This window comes from Aotus nancymaae, unplaced genomic scaffold, assembly GCF_030222135.1.
Source record: "Aotus nancymaae isolate 86718 unplaced genomic scaffold, 86718_ANA_hifiasm-v0.15.2.pri h1tg000049l, whole genome shotgun sequence".
Classification (NCBI taxonomy): domain Eukaryota; kingdom Metazoa; phylum Chordata; class Mammalia; order Primates; family Aotidae; genus Aotus; species Aotus nancymaae.
In genome coordinates, this window is record NW_026988463.1 from 31772516 (window position 1) to 31785090 (window position 12575).

Below are 12575 nucleotides of genomic sequence, written 5' to 3' on the forward strand. Positions count from 1 at the left end.
TCCTGACTAAGAAGTGTAACTTCAACTCTAGAAACAGTAGACAAGAGATGATCAATGGAGAATTCTGAAAGGTGGACAGAAAAAGACTGCCGAGGGACTCTAGCACTGGGGAATGCATAGTGGCCAGGTGTCTCCCTGGACCCTATCCAACAGGAGGGTGACCAAGGCCCATTGTTTCCCAACTCCCAACCTAGCAACAGAAGGCAACACAGGCAGGCTCAATCCCCCCAGGTCAAAGGAGATCTTCCCCACAAGAAAACCAGCTCCACACACCAAGACAACCACCATCCCCCATCCACCTAGCTGCAGCAGGTGGCCCAGCCTGGGGCAGCTCCCCTGTTCCCTCAGGTGGACACCAGCAGGGACTGGTGGGAGAGTCCTAGTGATACCAGATAAGCCAAAAAGGCCAAATTGGCACCATGAAGGCTCTGAAATTAAATTGTCATTAGAATCACAGCCCACAAAGTAGACCAGGACCTACATACTAAACGTAAACAGGAGAACTGCCTGCAAAAATAAAAAAATTACATAGGCCTTCCAGCAGAATAACCAAAATGTGTAGGAATCAAGAGAATATCACCTGTCATACCACTGAGAAAATAATAATTTTAATGTGAAAGGACAACTGAAGACACCAACACTGAAATGAGTCAGATGCTGGAACCATCTGACTCATCGCTTTTAACAGCCAGTATAAAAATGCTTCAACAAGCAACGACAAATCCCATGGCAACAAACAAAAAACTGAAAAGTTCAGCAAAGAGAATGACGAAGAATCAAATGGAAATTAGAAATATAAAATACAGTAACATAAATTATAAAATAAATCTCTCAGGATGGGCTCTATTGAGTAAAAGTGGAGATGACACAGGAGAGAATCAGAGAACATAAAGCCTGGTCAGCAGAATTCACCCAGTCTAAACAATAGAGAGAAAATAACCTGAAAACAAATGAACAAAAGCTGCATAGACCTGTGGGACGATAACAAAAGACCCCGCATTTATATTATCTGAGTCTCACAGGAGACCAGAGCTGCGAGAGCACATAAAGAACTAATGCCAGATGCTTCCCACATTGGGTGAAAGATAGAAACTTACAGATTCAAGAAGCTGAGCAAATCTCAAAGTATACCAAAGAAAGCAACACCAATTAAACTTTCAAAACTAAAAACAAGACCAAAAATGGCAGAATGCCTGTAGGGACATGCCAACTCAAATGTCAGTGTATTTCTCTAAAATCATGGAGGCAAGAGGGAAATGCCATATTTTCAACTATACCACCACTTAATATTCAAGCCAGGGATTTATAAAAGCAGAAAAGGTAATGAGACCTAAATGGAAGATGGGTTTCCAGACTTTGAAGAGGTAAATACTGGTACCAGCAGACTGCTATATCACAATACTCATATTGTAACATCCAGAGCAAACACTTCCCAGCAGGAAGGCTCCCCACCAGGCTGGTTCTTTTATCAGCCAGAGCAGCTGCACCTCAGCCTAACAAGTTTCACTTTACCTGTTTGCCAGCCCATGAATTTATTCAAACAAGCCAATCGCAAACCCCTTGGGAACGAATGGTCATTGTGCGCTCCTGTTAATATCAAGCCTGTCTGCCTCCCCCAACCCCAGCCCTCACTCAGCTACTGAGTACAGTGCCCATCTGACCCTGGGTGGCATGCAGTGTCCTCCTCTAAGCTATGGGTATATGTGACTAAAACACTGCTGTCAATCTCATCCATTCACATCGAGGTGTCGTGTTCAGCTATCTCCTATACTTTAGAGCAGGGACCCCTCCTTCTCCTATACTTTAGAGCAGGGACCCCTCCTTCACCAATGGGGTGAAAAGGAAGTGACCGTAACAACTACATAGTGACAATAGGATTAACCCACCAACATCCTTCTCTCAGCAACTGTTAAAACTAGGCAGAGGCCAGATGCAGTGGCTCAAACTTGTAATCCTAGCACTCTGGGAGGCCAAGACAGAAGGATCGCTTGAGGCCAGGAGTTCGAGCCTGTGCAACACAGCAAGGACTCATCTCTCCAAAAAATTTTAAATTTAGCCAGGTGTGGCAGCACACACCTATAGTCCCAGCTACTTAGGAGGTTAAGGCAGGGGAACTGCTTGAACCTAGGAAGTCAAGGCTGCAGTGAGCCATGTTTGGGCCACTGCACACTCTAGCCTAAGTGACAGAGTGAAACTAGGCAGAAAAGGAGCAAGGATTTACAAAAGATCTGAACAGTCAACCAGCAAAATCTGACATCTGTACAAAACCCTACTCCCCAACAGGAAAATACACACATTTTTAAAGTCAACAGAACATCTACCAAGACGAAGTACATTCGGGGCAATAAAAGAAATCACAGCAAATCTAAAATCATTCAAGTCATAAGAATATGTTCTCAGAACATAATGTAATAGAAAAAGAGAAAACTCTCTAAATACTCGATAATTAAAACTACATACTTATAAATAATACATGGGCCAAAAAGAAGGCCCAAGGAAATATGAATGAAAATACAACATATGAACATTTGTGGAGTACAGCTGAACAGTGCTAGGAAGGAAATTTAAGCACTAAATACTCACATTAGAAATGAGAAAAGATAGGCCAGGGGCGGTGGCTCACAGTTGTAACCCCAGTACTTTGGGAGACCGAAGCGGGTGGATCATGAGGTCAAGAGATCGAGTCCATCCTAGCCAACAGGGTAAAACCCCATCTCTACTAAAAATACAAAAATTAACTGGGCATGGTTGTGTGCACCTGTAGTCCCAGCTACTTGGGAGGCTGAGGCAGGAGAAACTCTTAAACCTGGGAGATGGAGATTGCACCACTGCACTCTAGCCTGGCAACAGAGCAAGACTCTATCTCAAAAAAAAAAAAAAAAGAAAAGAAAAGAAGAAGAAAAAAAGAGAAATTTCAAAAATGTAAACCAATAATCTAACAAATTTGAAAAAGAACAGACTAAGCCCCAAACAAGCAGAAGAACAGAAATAATAAAGGGCAGAAGTCAATAAAATTGAAAACAGAAAAACAGAGAAAATCAATGAAACAAAAAGCTGCTTACTGAATAGAATCAACAAAACTAATTAATTTTAAGACATAGATAAAAACAGAGAGGACACAAACCAACAACATCAGGAATAAAACAGAGGTGCTCAAAAAGGCTCCTGCAGCCATTAAAGAGTATTAAACAAATACCATAAACATCACCCTCAGAACACCCAAGCTGGTCTCTTGCAGAAGACAATCAGGGCGACTTCCACCTCCCTAACGGGTCTTGAAATACCTTGAAAATTGTAAGTTACCAAACTTCAGGCAAGATGAGACAGATAACCTGAATCATCCTATAACCATTAAAGAAATAAAATTCTAGGCCGGGCGCGGTGGCTCAAGCCTGTAATCCCAGCACTTTGGGAGGCCGAGGCGGGTGGATCACGAGGTCAAGAGATCGAGACCATCCTGGTCAACATTGTGAAACCCCGTCTCTACTAATACAAAAAAATTAGCTGGGCATGGTGGCGCGTGCCTGTAATCCCAGCTACTCAGGAGGCTGAGGCAGGAGAATTGCCTGAACCCAGGAGGCGGAGGTTGCGGTGAGCCGAGATCGCGCCATTGCACTCCAGCCTGGGTAACAAGAGCGAAACTCCGTCTCAAAAAAAAAAAAAAAAAAAAAAAAAAAAAAAAAAAAAAAAAAAAAAAAAAAAAAAAAAAAAGAAATAAAATTCTTAATTAAGAGCTTCTGAACACAAACTCTCCAAGCTCAGATGGCTTCACTGGAGAATTACACCAAATATTTAAAGAATTCATTCCAATTCTATGCAAACTCTTCCAGAAAACAGAATGGGGAACACTTTGCAACTCATTTTGAGGCTACTATTATCCTGATGCCAAAATTAGATGAAGATGGTACCCCCACAAAACAAAAGGAAACCAAAAAACAACCACACAGATCAATATCTCTCATGAATGCAAAAAGTCCTCGACAAAATCTATCAAATGGAATCCAACAACACATTGTTGCTATTCACTAGGGGTGGTTGGCAAAATATTACAGAAAATATTTAGGGAAAGTTATAGATTATAGTCTCAAACCTTTGAAAGACCAAAAGGTTTTATTAAGGCAAGTCAAAGGCAGCCACCTTGTTAACATTAGCATAGGAAAGAGGTAGAGACTGATCAAAGGTCTTACCCCCACACCCATTTATCCCCACTCTGTTTACTCAAGTTAATTTTGTGCTGGGTGGCCCTCTCCAGGGAAGATCAAATGGGAATGACCTGTTACTAGTATTTACTCTGGGCCAGAACCTAAGGCTTTTACCAGTCATAAAACCATTCTCTTAACCATGTTAAATATCCACAAGTATGTTAACTTAGAACCTTTGTTGTACAATCTTGAGGGAATAAATGTGTCGATAAACAGGGAATCTTGGTCGATTGGCTGCATTCTGCCCTCTAAAAGCAGCCAAGGGTCATCCCTAGCCCACTTAAAACACTGCAATGATGTAAGAGTGCATTCATTCATTCGTCCTTAGGTCAGGGTCTGCAGAGCAGACTTCCACAGGCAGTGACCAACATCTCAACATATAAAAAGATTTGTACAAAAATTTTCACCTGGCTATCCTTTCGTAGTTCCTAAGTGTGATGTCTGGATGTTGATGCATATGTGTGGGATATGCCACCCTTGAGCCTTGTTACAACATTAGCACGTTAACCATCTGACATGAAAAGAAAAAAACTATGTTGTATTTCATTTTCATTCATGACCAACCAAGTGAGAGTTATTCCAGGTATGCAAGTCTGGTTCAACATTCAAAAAAAAAATGAATCAGGCCAGGTGCGGTGGCTCCTGCCTATAAACCTAACACTAAGAGGCCAAAGTGGGAGGATTGTTGAAGCCAGGAGTTCAAGATCAGCCTGGGCAACACAGTAAGACCTGGTTCTACAAAACAAAACAAACAAAAAGATTAGCCACACACTTGTAATCCCAGCTACTCGGGAGGCTGAGGCAGGAGGATCACTGGAGCATAGGAGGTTGAGGCTGCAGTGAGCCATGATAGCAGCACTGCACTCCAGTCTGGGTGACAGAAGAAGACCGTGTCTCAAAAAATAAAAATAAAAGGATCAACACAATCTATATTAAAAGAACACAGAATGAAACGCATATCCAGATGATCATATCAACTGACACTGAAAGGCATTAGACAAAATTCAACACCCAATCATGATAATAAATAAATACCAGTGAAAAGATTGGGAACAACGTAGGAAGTCCACTCTTGGCACTCTTACTCCACATTGTAATAAAAGTCCAGTCACTGAATTAAGGCAGAAAATCTTAAAACAGAAAGAAGGCCGGGTGTGGTTGCTTACACCTATAATCCCAGCACTCTGGGAGGCTGAGGCAGGCAGATCACTGGAGTTCAGGAGTTTGAGACCAGCCTGAGCAACATAGCAAGACTCCATCTCTACCCCCTCCAAAATAAAGTAATTAACAAAAGAAAAGGAAAAGCCATATAGGTTGAAAAGAAAGAACATTGTCCCTATGTTTTGTACACAACTGTCTGTGCAGGCAATCCCAGGCAATCTACAAAAACAAAACAAACCGAAACAAAATAAATCCCTCCTACAACTAGTAAGTGAGTTTAGCAGGATAAAAGATGAACAATGATCAATCAAAATGAAATATTTAGGTCTAAACTTATCAAAACATATTCCCAACCAGTATGCTGCAAATCATAATATTGATAAAGAAATAAAAAAACTAAATATATTGTGTTCATATATTTTAATACTCAAAATAGAAAAAGATTATCTCCCAAACCTGATGTATAGGTTTAATGCAATTCCTATCAAAATCTCAGCTAAGTTGTTGTAGACATAAACAAGTTTATTCTAATATTTACATGGAAAGTCACAAGTCCTGGGATAGCTTAACCAATCTTGAAAAAGAAGAATAAAGTAAGAGGATTCACTCTGCTCAACATTAACACTCACTATAAAACTGCAGGGACGTAGACAGCAAGGGTGGCAAAGGGATTGACACAGCAAGTCGATGGAACCCAAGAGAACCCAGAAACAGATCCACATAAAGATGCTCAACTCACTTTTTACAAAAGTCAAAAGCAATGCAATGGAACAAGTGTTGCTAGAAAAATTATGTACCCACAGGCAAAAATATAAACCTTGACTTACGCCTCATATCTGGTAAAATGAAAAAGTCAAAATAGATCATGGGTGTAAAGAGAAAACAAAAAATACTATAGAACTTTTGGAAAGCAACATAGTAGAAAATCTTCAGGATCAAAGAATAAGAAATAGTTCCTAGACTTGATGCAAATTTCATATTCTCTAAAACAAAAACACTGGTAAATTAGACTTCATCAAAAATAAAAATAAAAAAATTGAGATCAGGAGTTTGAGACGAGCCTGGCCAACATGGTAAAACCCCATCTCTACTAAAAATACAAAAATTAGCTGGGCATGGTGGTGGCTGCCTGTAATCTCAGCTACTTGGGAGTCTAGGCCCGAGAACTGCTTGAACCTGGGAGGCAAAGGCTGTGGTGAGCTGAGATCATGACACTACACTCCAGCCTAAGTGAGAGAGGGAAATTCTGTCTCAAAAAAACAAAACAAAAAAAATGAGTAATTTAGCAACATTGCAGGATACAAGACCAATATACAAAAATCAAATGCATTTCTTATATATTAGTCATACACAAATACAAGTTGATATGAAAATAAATTGCTGACAGTTGTATAAGATCTGTGTCCTGAAAACCTTGCTGAGAGAAATTAAAGAACAAGATAGATGCTGTAATCCCAGCACTTCGGGAGGCTGAGGCGGGTGGATCACGAAGTCAAGAGATCGAGACCATCCTGGTCAACATGGTGAAACCCCGTCTCTACTAATACAAAAAATTAGCTGGGCATGGTGGTGCGTGCCTGTAATCCCAGCTACTCAGGAGGCTGAGGCAGGAGAATTGCCTGAACCCAGGAGGCGGAGGTTGTGGTGAGCCGAGATCGCGCCATTGTACTCCAGCCTGGGTAACGAGCGAAACTCCGTCTCAAAAAAAAAAAAAAAAAAAAAAAAGATAGATGGAGAGATACTATGTTAATAGATTAGAAAACTCAATGTGGTTAAGAGGTCAATTTTTTCAAATTGTTTTACAAGTTCCATGAAATCCCAATCAAGATTGCAGTGGGCTTTTTTGTAGCAATTGACATGCTCATCTTAAAATCTATATGAAAATGCAAAGAACCCAGATTAACCAAAACAACTTTGAAAAGGAGACTAAAGTTTGAAAAACTACCTAAAGTTGAAAACTACCTAATTCCAAGACTGATCAGAAAGCTGTAAGTAACTGAGACAGCACTGGTATTGGTATAAAAATAAACAAATATATCAATGGAACAGAACAGAGAGCCCAGAAATATTCACCCATATATGGCCAACCAATACAGAGCAATTTAATGGGGGGGGAAAAAATGTCTTTCAACAGATGGAAATCAGTATGTCAAAAGTAACCTAAATCCATATCCAACAACATATAAAAAATTAACTCAAAAAGGATTATAGACCTAAATGTGAAACCTGAAACTGTAAGACTTATAGAATATATTAGACAATTTGTGACATTAGGTTAGCCAAACATTTCTTACATACAATATCAAAAGCATAGTCCATAAAATAAAATTTGGGGCAGGGCACAGTGGCTTATGCCTGTAATCCCAGCACTTTGGGAGGCTGCGGTGGGTGGACCACCTGATGTCAGGAGCTCAAGACCAGCCTGACTAACATGGTGAAACGCTGTCTCTACTAAAAATACAAAAATTAGCTGGGTGGGGTGGTGGGTGCCTGTAACCCCAGCTACTTGAGAGGCTGAGGCAGGAGAATGGCTTGAACCTGGGGAGAGGAAGTTGGAGTGAGCTGAAATTGTGTCACACTCTGGTCAACAGAGCGAGACTCCATCTCAAAAAAAAAAAGGAAATTTTGATAAATTGACCTACACCAAAATTAAATACTTCGCTCTGTGAAAAACACTATTTAAAAAATGAAAAGATAAGGCACACACTAGGCAAAAATAATTGCATATCACAGGATACAGAATTTGTATCAAAAATACATAAAATTTCTTAGAATTCAACCAAATTAATGTACAAAAGATCTGGACAGACATTTCATCAAAGAAGACACAGATGGCAAATAAGCACAGGAAAAATGCTCGATACTATTAGTCACTAAAACTGCAAGATACCACTCTACACCTAAAAGAAGGCCTATTATTTAAAAAGACTGATACTACAATGTACTGGCAAAGATGTAGAGTGAAGTAACCAAAAGTCGAATAAAGTTACAATGGTAATGGAAAATGGTATAACCACTTTAGAAAACAGTTGGGCGATTTCTTAAAAAATTAAATGTGTATTTATCGTAAGACCCATTTAGTACATTCGGAACTACTTATTTATGCAAAAGAAAAGCAGTCATTCATATAAAGACTTTTTTTTTATTTTTGGAGATGGAGTTTTCACTCTCATTGCCCAGGATGGAGTGCAATGGCATGGTCTTAGATCACTGCCACCTCTGCCTCCAGGGTTCCAGCAATTCTCCTGCCTCAGCCTCCTGAGTAGCTGGGATTACAGGTATGCACCACCACGTGCAGTTAAGTTTTGCATTTTTAGTAGAGATGGGGTTTCTCCATGTTGGTCAGGCTGGTCTCGAACTCCCGACCTTAGGTGATCCACCCGCCTAGGCCTCCCAAAGTGCTGGGAATACAAGTAAAGCCACTGCGCCTGGCCTCTAAATATAAAGACTTCTATAAAAATGTTCATAGCAGCTTTGCTCATAATAGCCAAAACCTGGAAATAATTGTCCATCAACAGGTTAACAAATAAATAAATTGTTATCTCTCATACAATGGACTACTACTGGCCAAATCCAAAGAAATGAAAATGCAACAGCATGGATAAATCTTGAAATAATCACGCTGAGTAAAAGAAGTTAGACAGAAAAGAGTACATTTGTAGGATCCCATTTCTATTAAATTCTAAAGGGCACAATCTACTGAATAGTGACATAAGGCAGCTGAATCTACCTGACGATGGGAGAGGAGAGGTGGGAGGGTTACAAAGTGGCATGAGACAAATGTGTTGTCACCTGTGAATATTCTTTATTCCAAATGTATTAATTATTTTGATTGTGGCAATGGTATATTCATATTATCAAAGTTTATCAAATTGTACACTTTAAACATTATAGTTTACTATCAATTATACCTCACCTAAGTGACTAAAAAAGAAACCTACCACACTTTCTTTTGAAAACAGAAAAGATGATTCTTAAGTTCCTATGGAAAAAACAATAAGCAAGTGAGAATAGTCAGGAGAATCCTAAAAAAAAAAAAAAGTCCCGCCAGCAGAACAAAGAGAAAGAAACTGTTGAGACAGTTTTAATAACTGTTGTCTTAATAACATGATAAAGATACATAGGGTTCTAAATTATAATAATACTAAATGATCCAACAGAGATCAATGATATAAACTAGTAAGTCCAGAAAAAAATTACATATATATAAAGAATACATTAATATACTACAGACTAGGCACAGTGGCTCATGCCTGTAATCCCAGCACTTTGGAAGGCTAAGGCAGGAGGATTGCTTAAGCCCAGGAATTCAAGACCAGCCTAGGCAACATGGCAAGATCCTCATCTGTACAAAAATTTAAACATTAGCCAGGCATGGTGGCACACATTTGTGGTCCAAGCTACTCAGGAGGCTGAGGCAGGAGGATCTCTTAAGTCTAGGAGTTTGAGACCAGTCTGGTCAACATAAGAAGACTGTACAGAAAAAATTTCAAATTAGCTGGGTGTAGTGATGCATGCCTATAGTCGTAGCTACTCGGGAGGTTTGGATATGCGAGGCTGAGGCTACAGGGAGCTGTGACCACACCAGCACTCCAGCCTGGCTAACAGAGCCAGATCCTGTCTCAAAATCAAACAAAAAGAACAACCTTCCAAAACCCCATGTGGCAGCTGCAATCCATAAAAATGACTCAATTCTAACACTTATGAATATTTTACAAAAATAAAAAATGTGATCCAAGAATTATTTCAAGGTTGTTCAATGTGGAGTTCTTTATAAAATGAACAAAGTACAAAACTACTTAGATGTTGAAAAAATTGTGACTTGAATTATGGTATGATATTTAAATAATAAAAATGAAATCTTTGAACAAATGACAAAAATTATACAAAATACATCACTTAACCAATCTTCCTGCCAAAATTTAAGTAAAGTACAACGAAAAAGGTTTACACACATGATTTTTAAATGACTAGAAAGAAGTACTTCAAGAAGTTAGCAAAGGTTTTTTTATGGGTTGGTAGAATTCTGGTATGTTATGTACTGTTCATTCTAAATTTTCCATAATGTATGCTACCTTTATCATCACAAGAAAAATATAAATGTTATTTGTGTTTATTTTTCACATCACACAAAATCTATTTTTAACAAACACATGATAAAATTTATGGGAAGTTTCTCACTTTTCTTTCAGGTCCATAGGTAATCAGTTAGCCAACAGGAGAAAATAAGGTCATCATAAAAGGAAAAACCAGAATATTACCTGGTTCATTATACCTGTCTGAATTCCCAAAAGCGATTCACAAATGACTATTATTTTCAACCTGACTATTGTCTAAGATACAGAAGAAAATAAAGTGTAGAGAAACCAGTTCTCCTGAAGAAAGCAGCTCTTTACTTACCATCTTCTGCTAAGACCTTGGCTGCATCTTTATCATCTTCCCACTTTCCAGTCACGAAGCAATCTCTGATACTGTTCATGACCTTATGCAGAAAAGTCAGCACTTAGGTGAGGTGTCCCAATCACTCAGCAAAACAATATAAGAAATGGTAATAGGTGACAACTTGCCTTGAAATATTTTCCACGTTCATGGATAGTCTCATTGCAAATGAGCCTAGGAAATAACTTTACCTCTGATGGAGACAGTTTAACCACAGAGATAAAAAACATTAAGCAGCAGATAGGGAAAATATTCAATACTACTAGTCTACCGACCTCATAAGTAAACAAACAGATAATTACTAATTCAACTAATTTTCGATTTTATTAAGGTTTCTAAGGGGATGCAATGAGACAGTTTACATATTGGTCTTGCTACTCGTTAATCTAAACATGTCTGTTTGAAAACTTAATTCCTATACAATGGGAGAAGTTATACGCAAATTATATATCTGATAACAGACTTATATCCAGAATATATAAACAATGCATACAACTAAGTAATCCAATTTTTGAAATCGGCAAACAATATGAAGATATTTTCCAAAGAATATATACAAATAGCCAATAAGCACATAAAAAGATGTTCAACATCATTATCTATCAGGGAAATGCAAGTCAATACTACAATGAGATACCACTTCACCCCCTCTAGGATGGCTATAATAGAAGGACAGATAATAACAACTGTGGTGAAGAAGTGGTGAAATTGGAACTCATATACAGTGCCAGTGGGTAAGAAAAATGGCACAGTCACTTTTGAAAAGAGAAATGAGAGAGTATATGAGGGAAAAAACATCTTGTTCTCAGTAATCATATTATTCTGACACTGTTTTGTGTGTAATAATAGGATAAAACAAATGAGTAATTATGAGATTCTCTAATTTCAACATCTTCTGATTCAACCAGGGAATAATTGTCTAGAATAATGAGTAAGATGTAGTCCTGAATTCAAACTGGAAATATCTATATGAACTCACCTGCTTCAGGTCACTGAGAAGCCCCAGAAGTAATGACCAACTCATGGCAGTAAGCATTCCTGTGCCTAGGATGTCATGCTGAAATACGATTTTCTACTAAAAGACATCAGAACTTTCTATGGGTGATTCCAAGTGCTCTCTCAAATCAGAGAGCAAGAATTGATTAAGGATGACTACGATCATCACATAAGGACTCAGGAGCTGGCGAGCAGAGACTTCCACAGGCCACAGGTGGGATAAAGAGGAGCTTTAATAAGGATAACAGGTGCACCAACACAAGGCACATCAACTACATTTATATCCATGACATCACAATAATATTTACAAACAAGTATCCTTTGGAGAATCACTCCAAAAACTGATTAAAAAAATCAAGCATTTAAACTATATATTTGGAAGTGGATAACCAAACAGTAGAAGAGGAAACATTTCTCTTTAAAGAAGTATTACAGATAATAAATAAAGAGAAATGATGAATAGAACATCACCACTCTATGTTCTTAAGAAGTTAATGGTTCTAGGCATTGAGCATCAACAACTGATAACATTTAACATCATTAAAAACACACAACTGGTCTTTATGTGCCTCCTAATCAGAAAACACCACCACCTGGAAAGCAGTTTTGCTGAAAAATAAGAATCAAATTTAAATCCTATTCAACTGCTAAATGTTTTGTCCATCGGGTAACTAGAACCACATGGCTATTTAAAATAATCTTAACCAAGATTAAATAAAATTTAAAATTTAGTTCTCTAGTCTCACTAGCAGCTCAGTAGCCACAACTCCCAACTCA

The 12575-nt window shown here is 38.5% G+C and overlaps 1 protein-coding gene and 1 non-coding gene across 7 annotated transcripts in view; one reads left to right on the forward strand and one right to left on the reverse strand.

Moving 5' to 3' along the window:
• LOC105734017 (ribosome biogenesis protein BMS1 homolog) overlaps nucleotides 1–12575 on the reverse strand; it is a 46773-nt gene that overhangs the window by 17156 nt on the left and 17042 nt on the right. For all 6 annotated transcript variants that reach the window (XM_021670100.2, XM_012476722.3, XM_021670095.2 and 3 more), the window contains one exon: nucleotides 10764–10845. In XM_021670100.2, the coding sequence (XP_021525775.2) occupies nucleotides 10764–10845 (82 nt within the window). The remainder of the gene's footprint in view (nucleotides 1–10763; nucleotides 10846–12575) is intronic.
• Nucleotides 4616–4719, forward strand: LOC135269159 (small nucleolar RNA U13). Its single transcript, XR_010337460.1, has one exon. It is a non-coding gene; the product is annotated as a small nucleolar RNA U13 (small nucleolar RNA).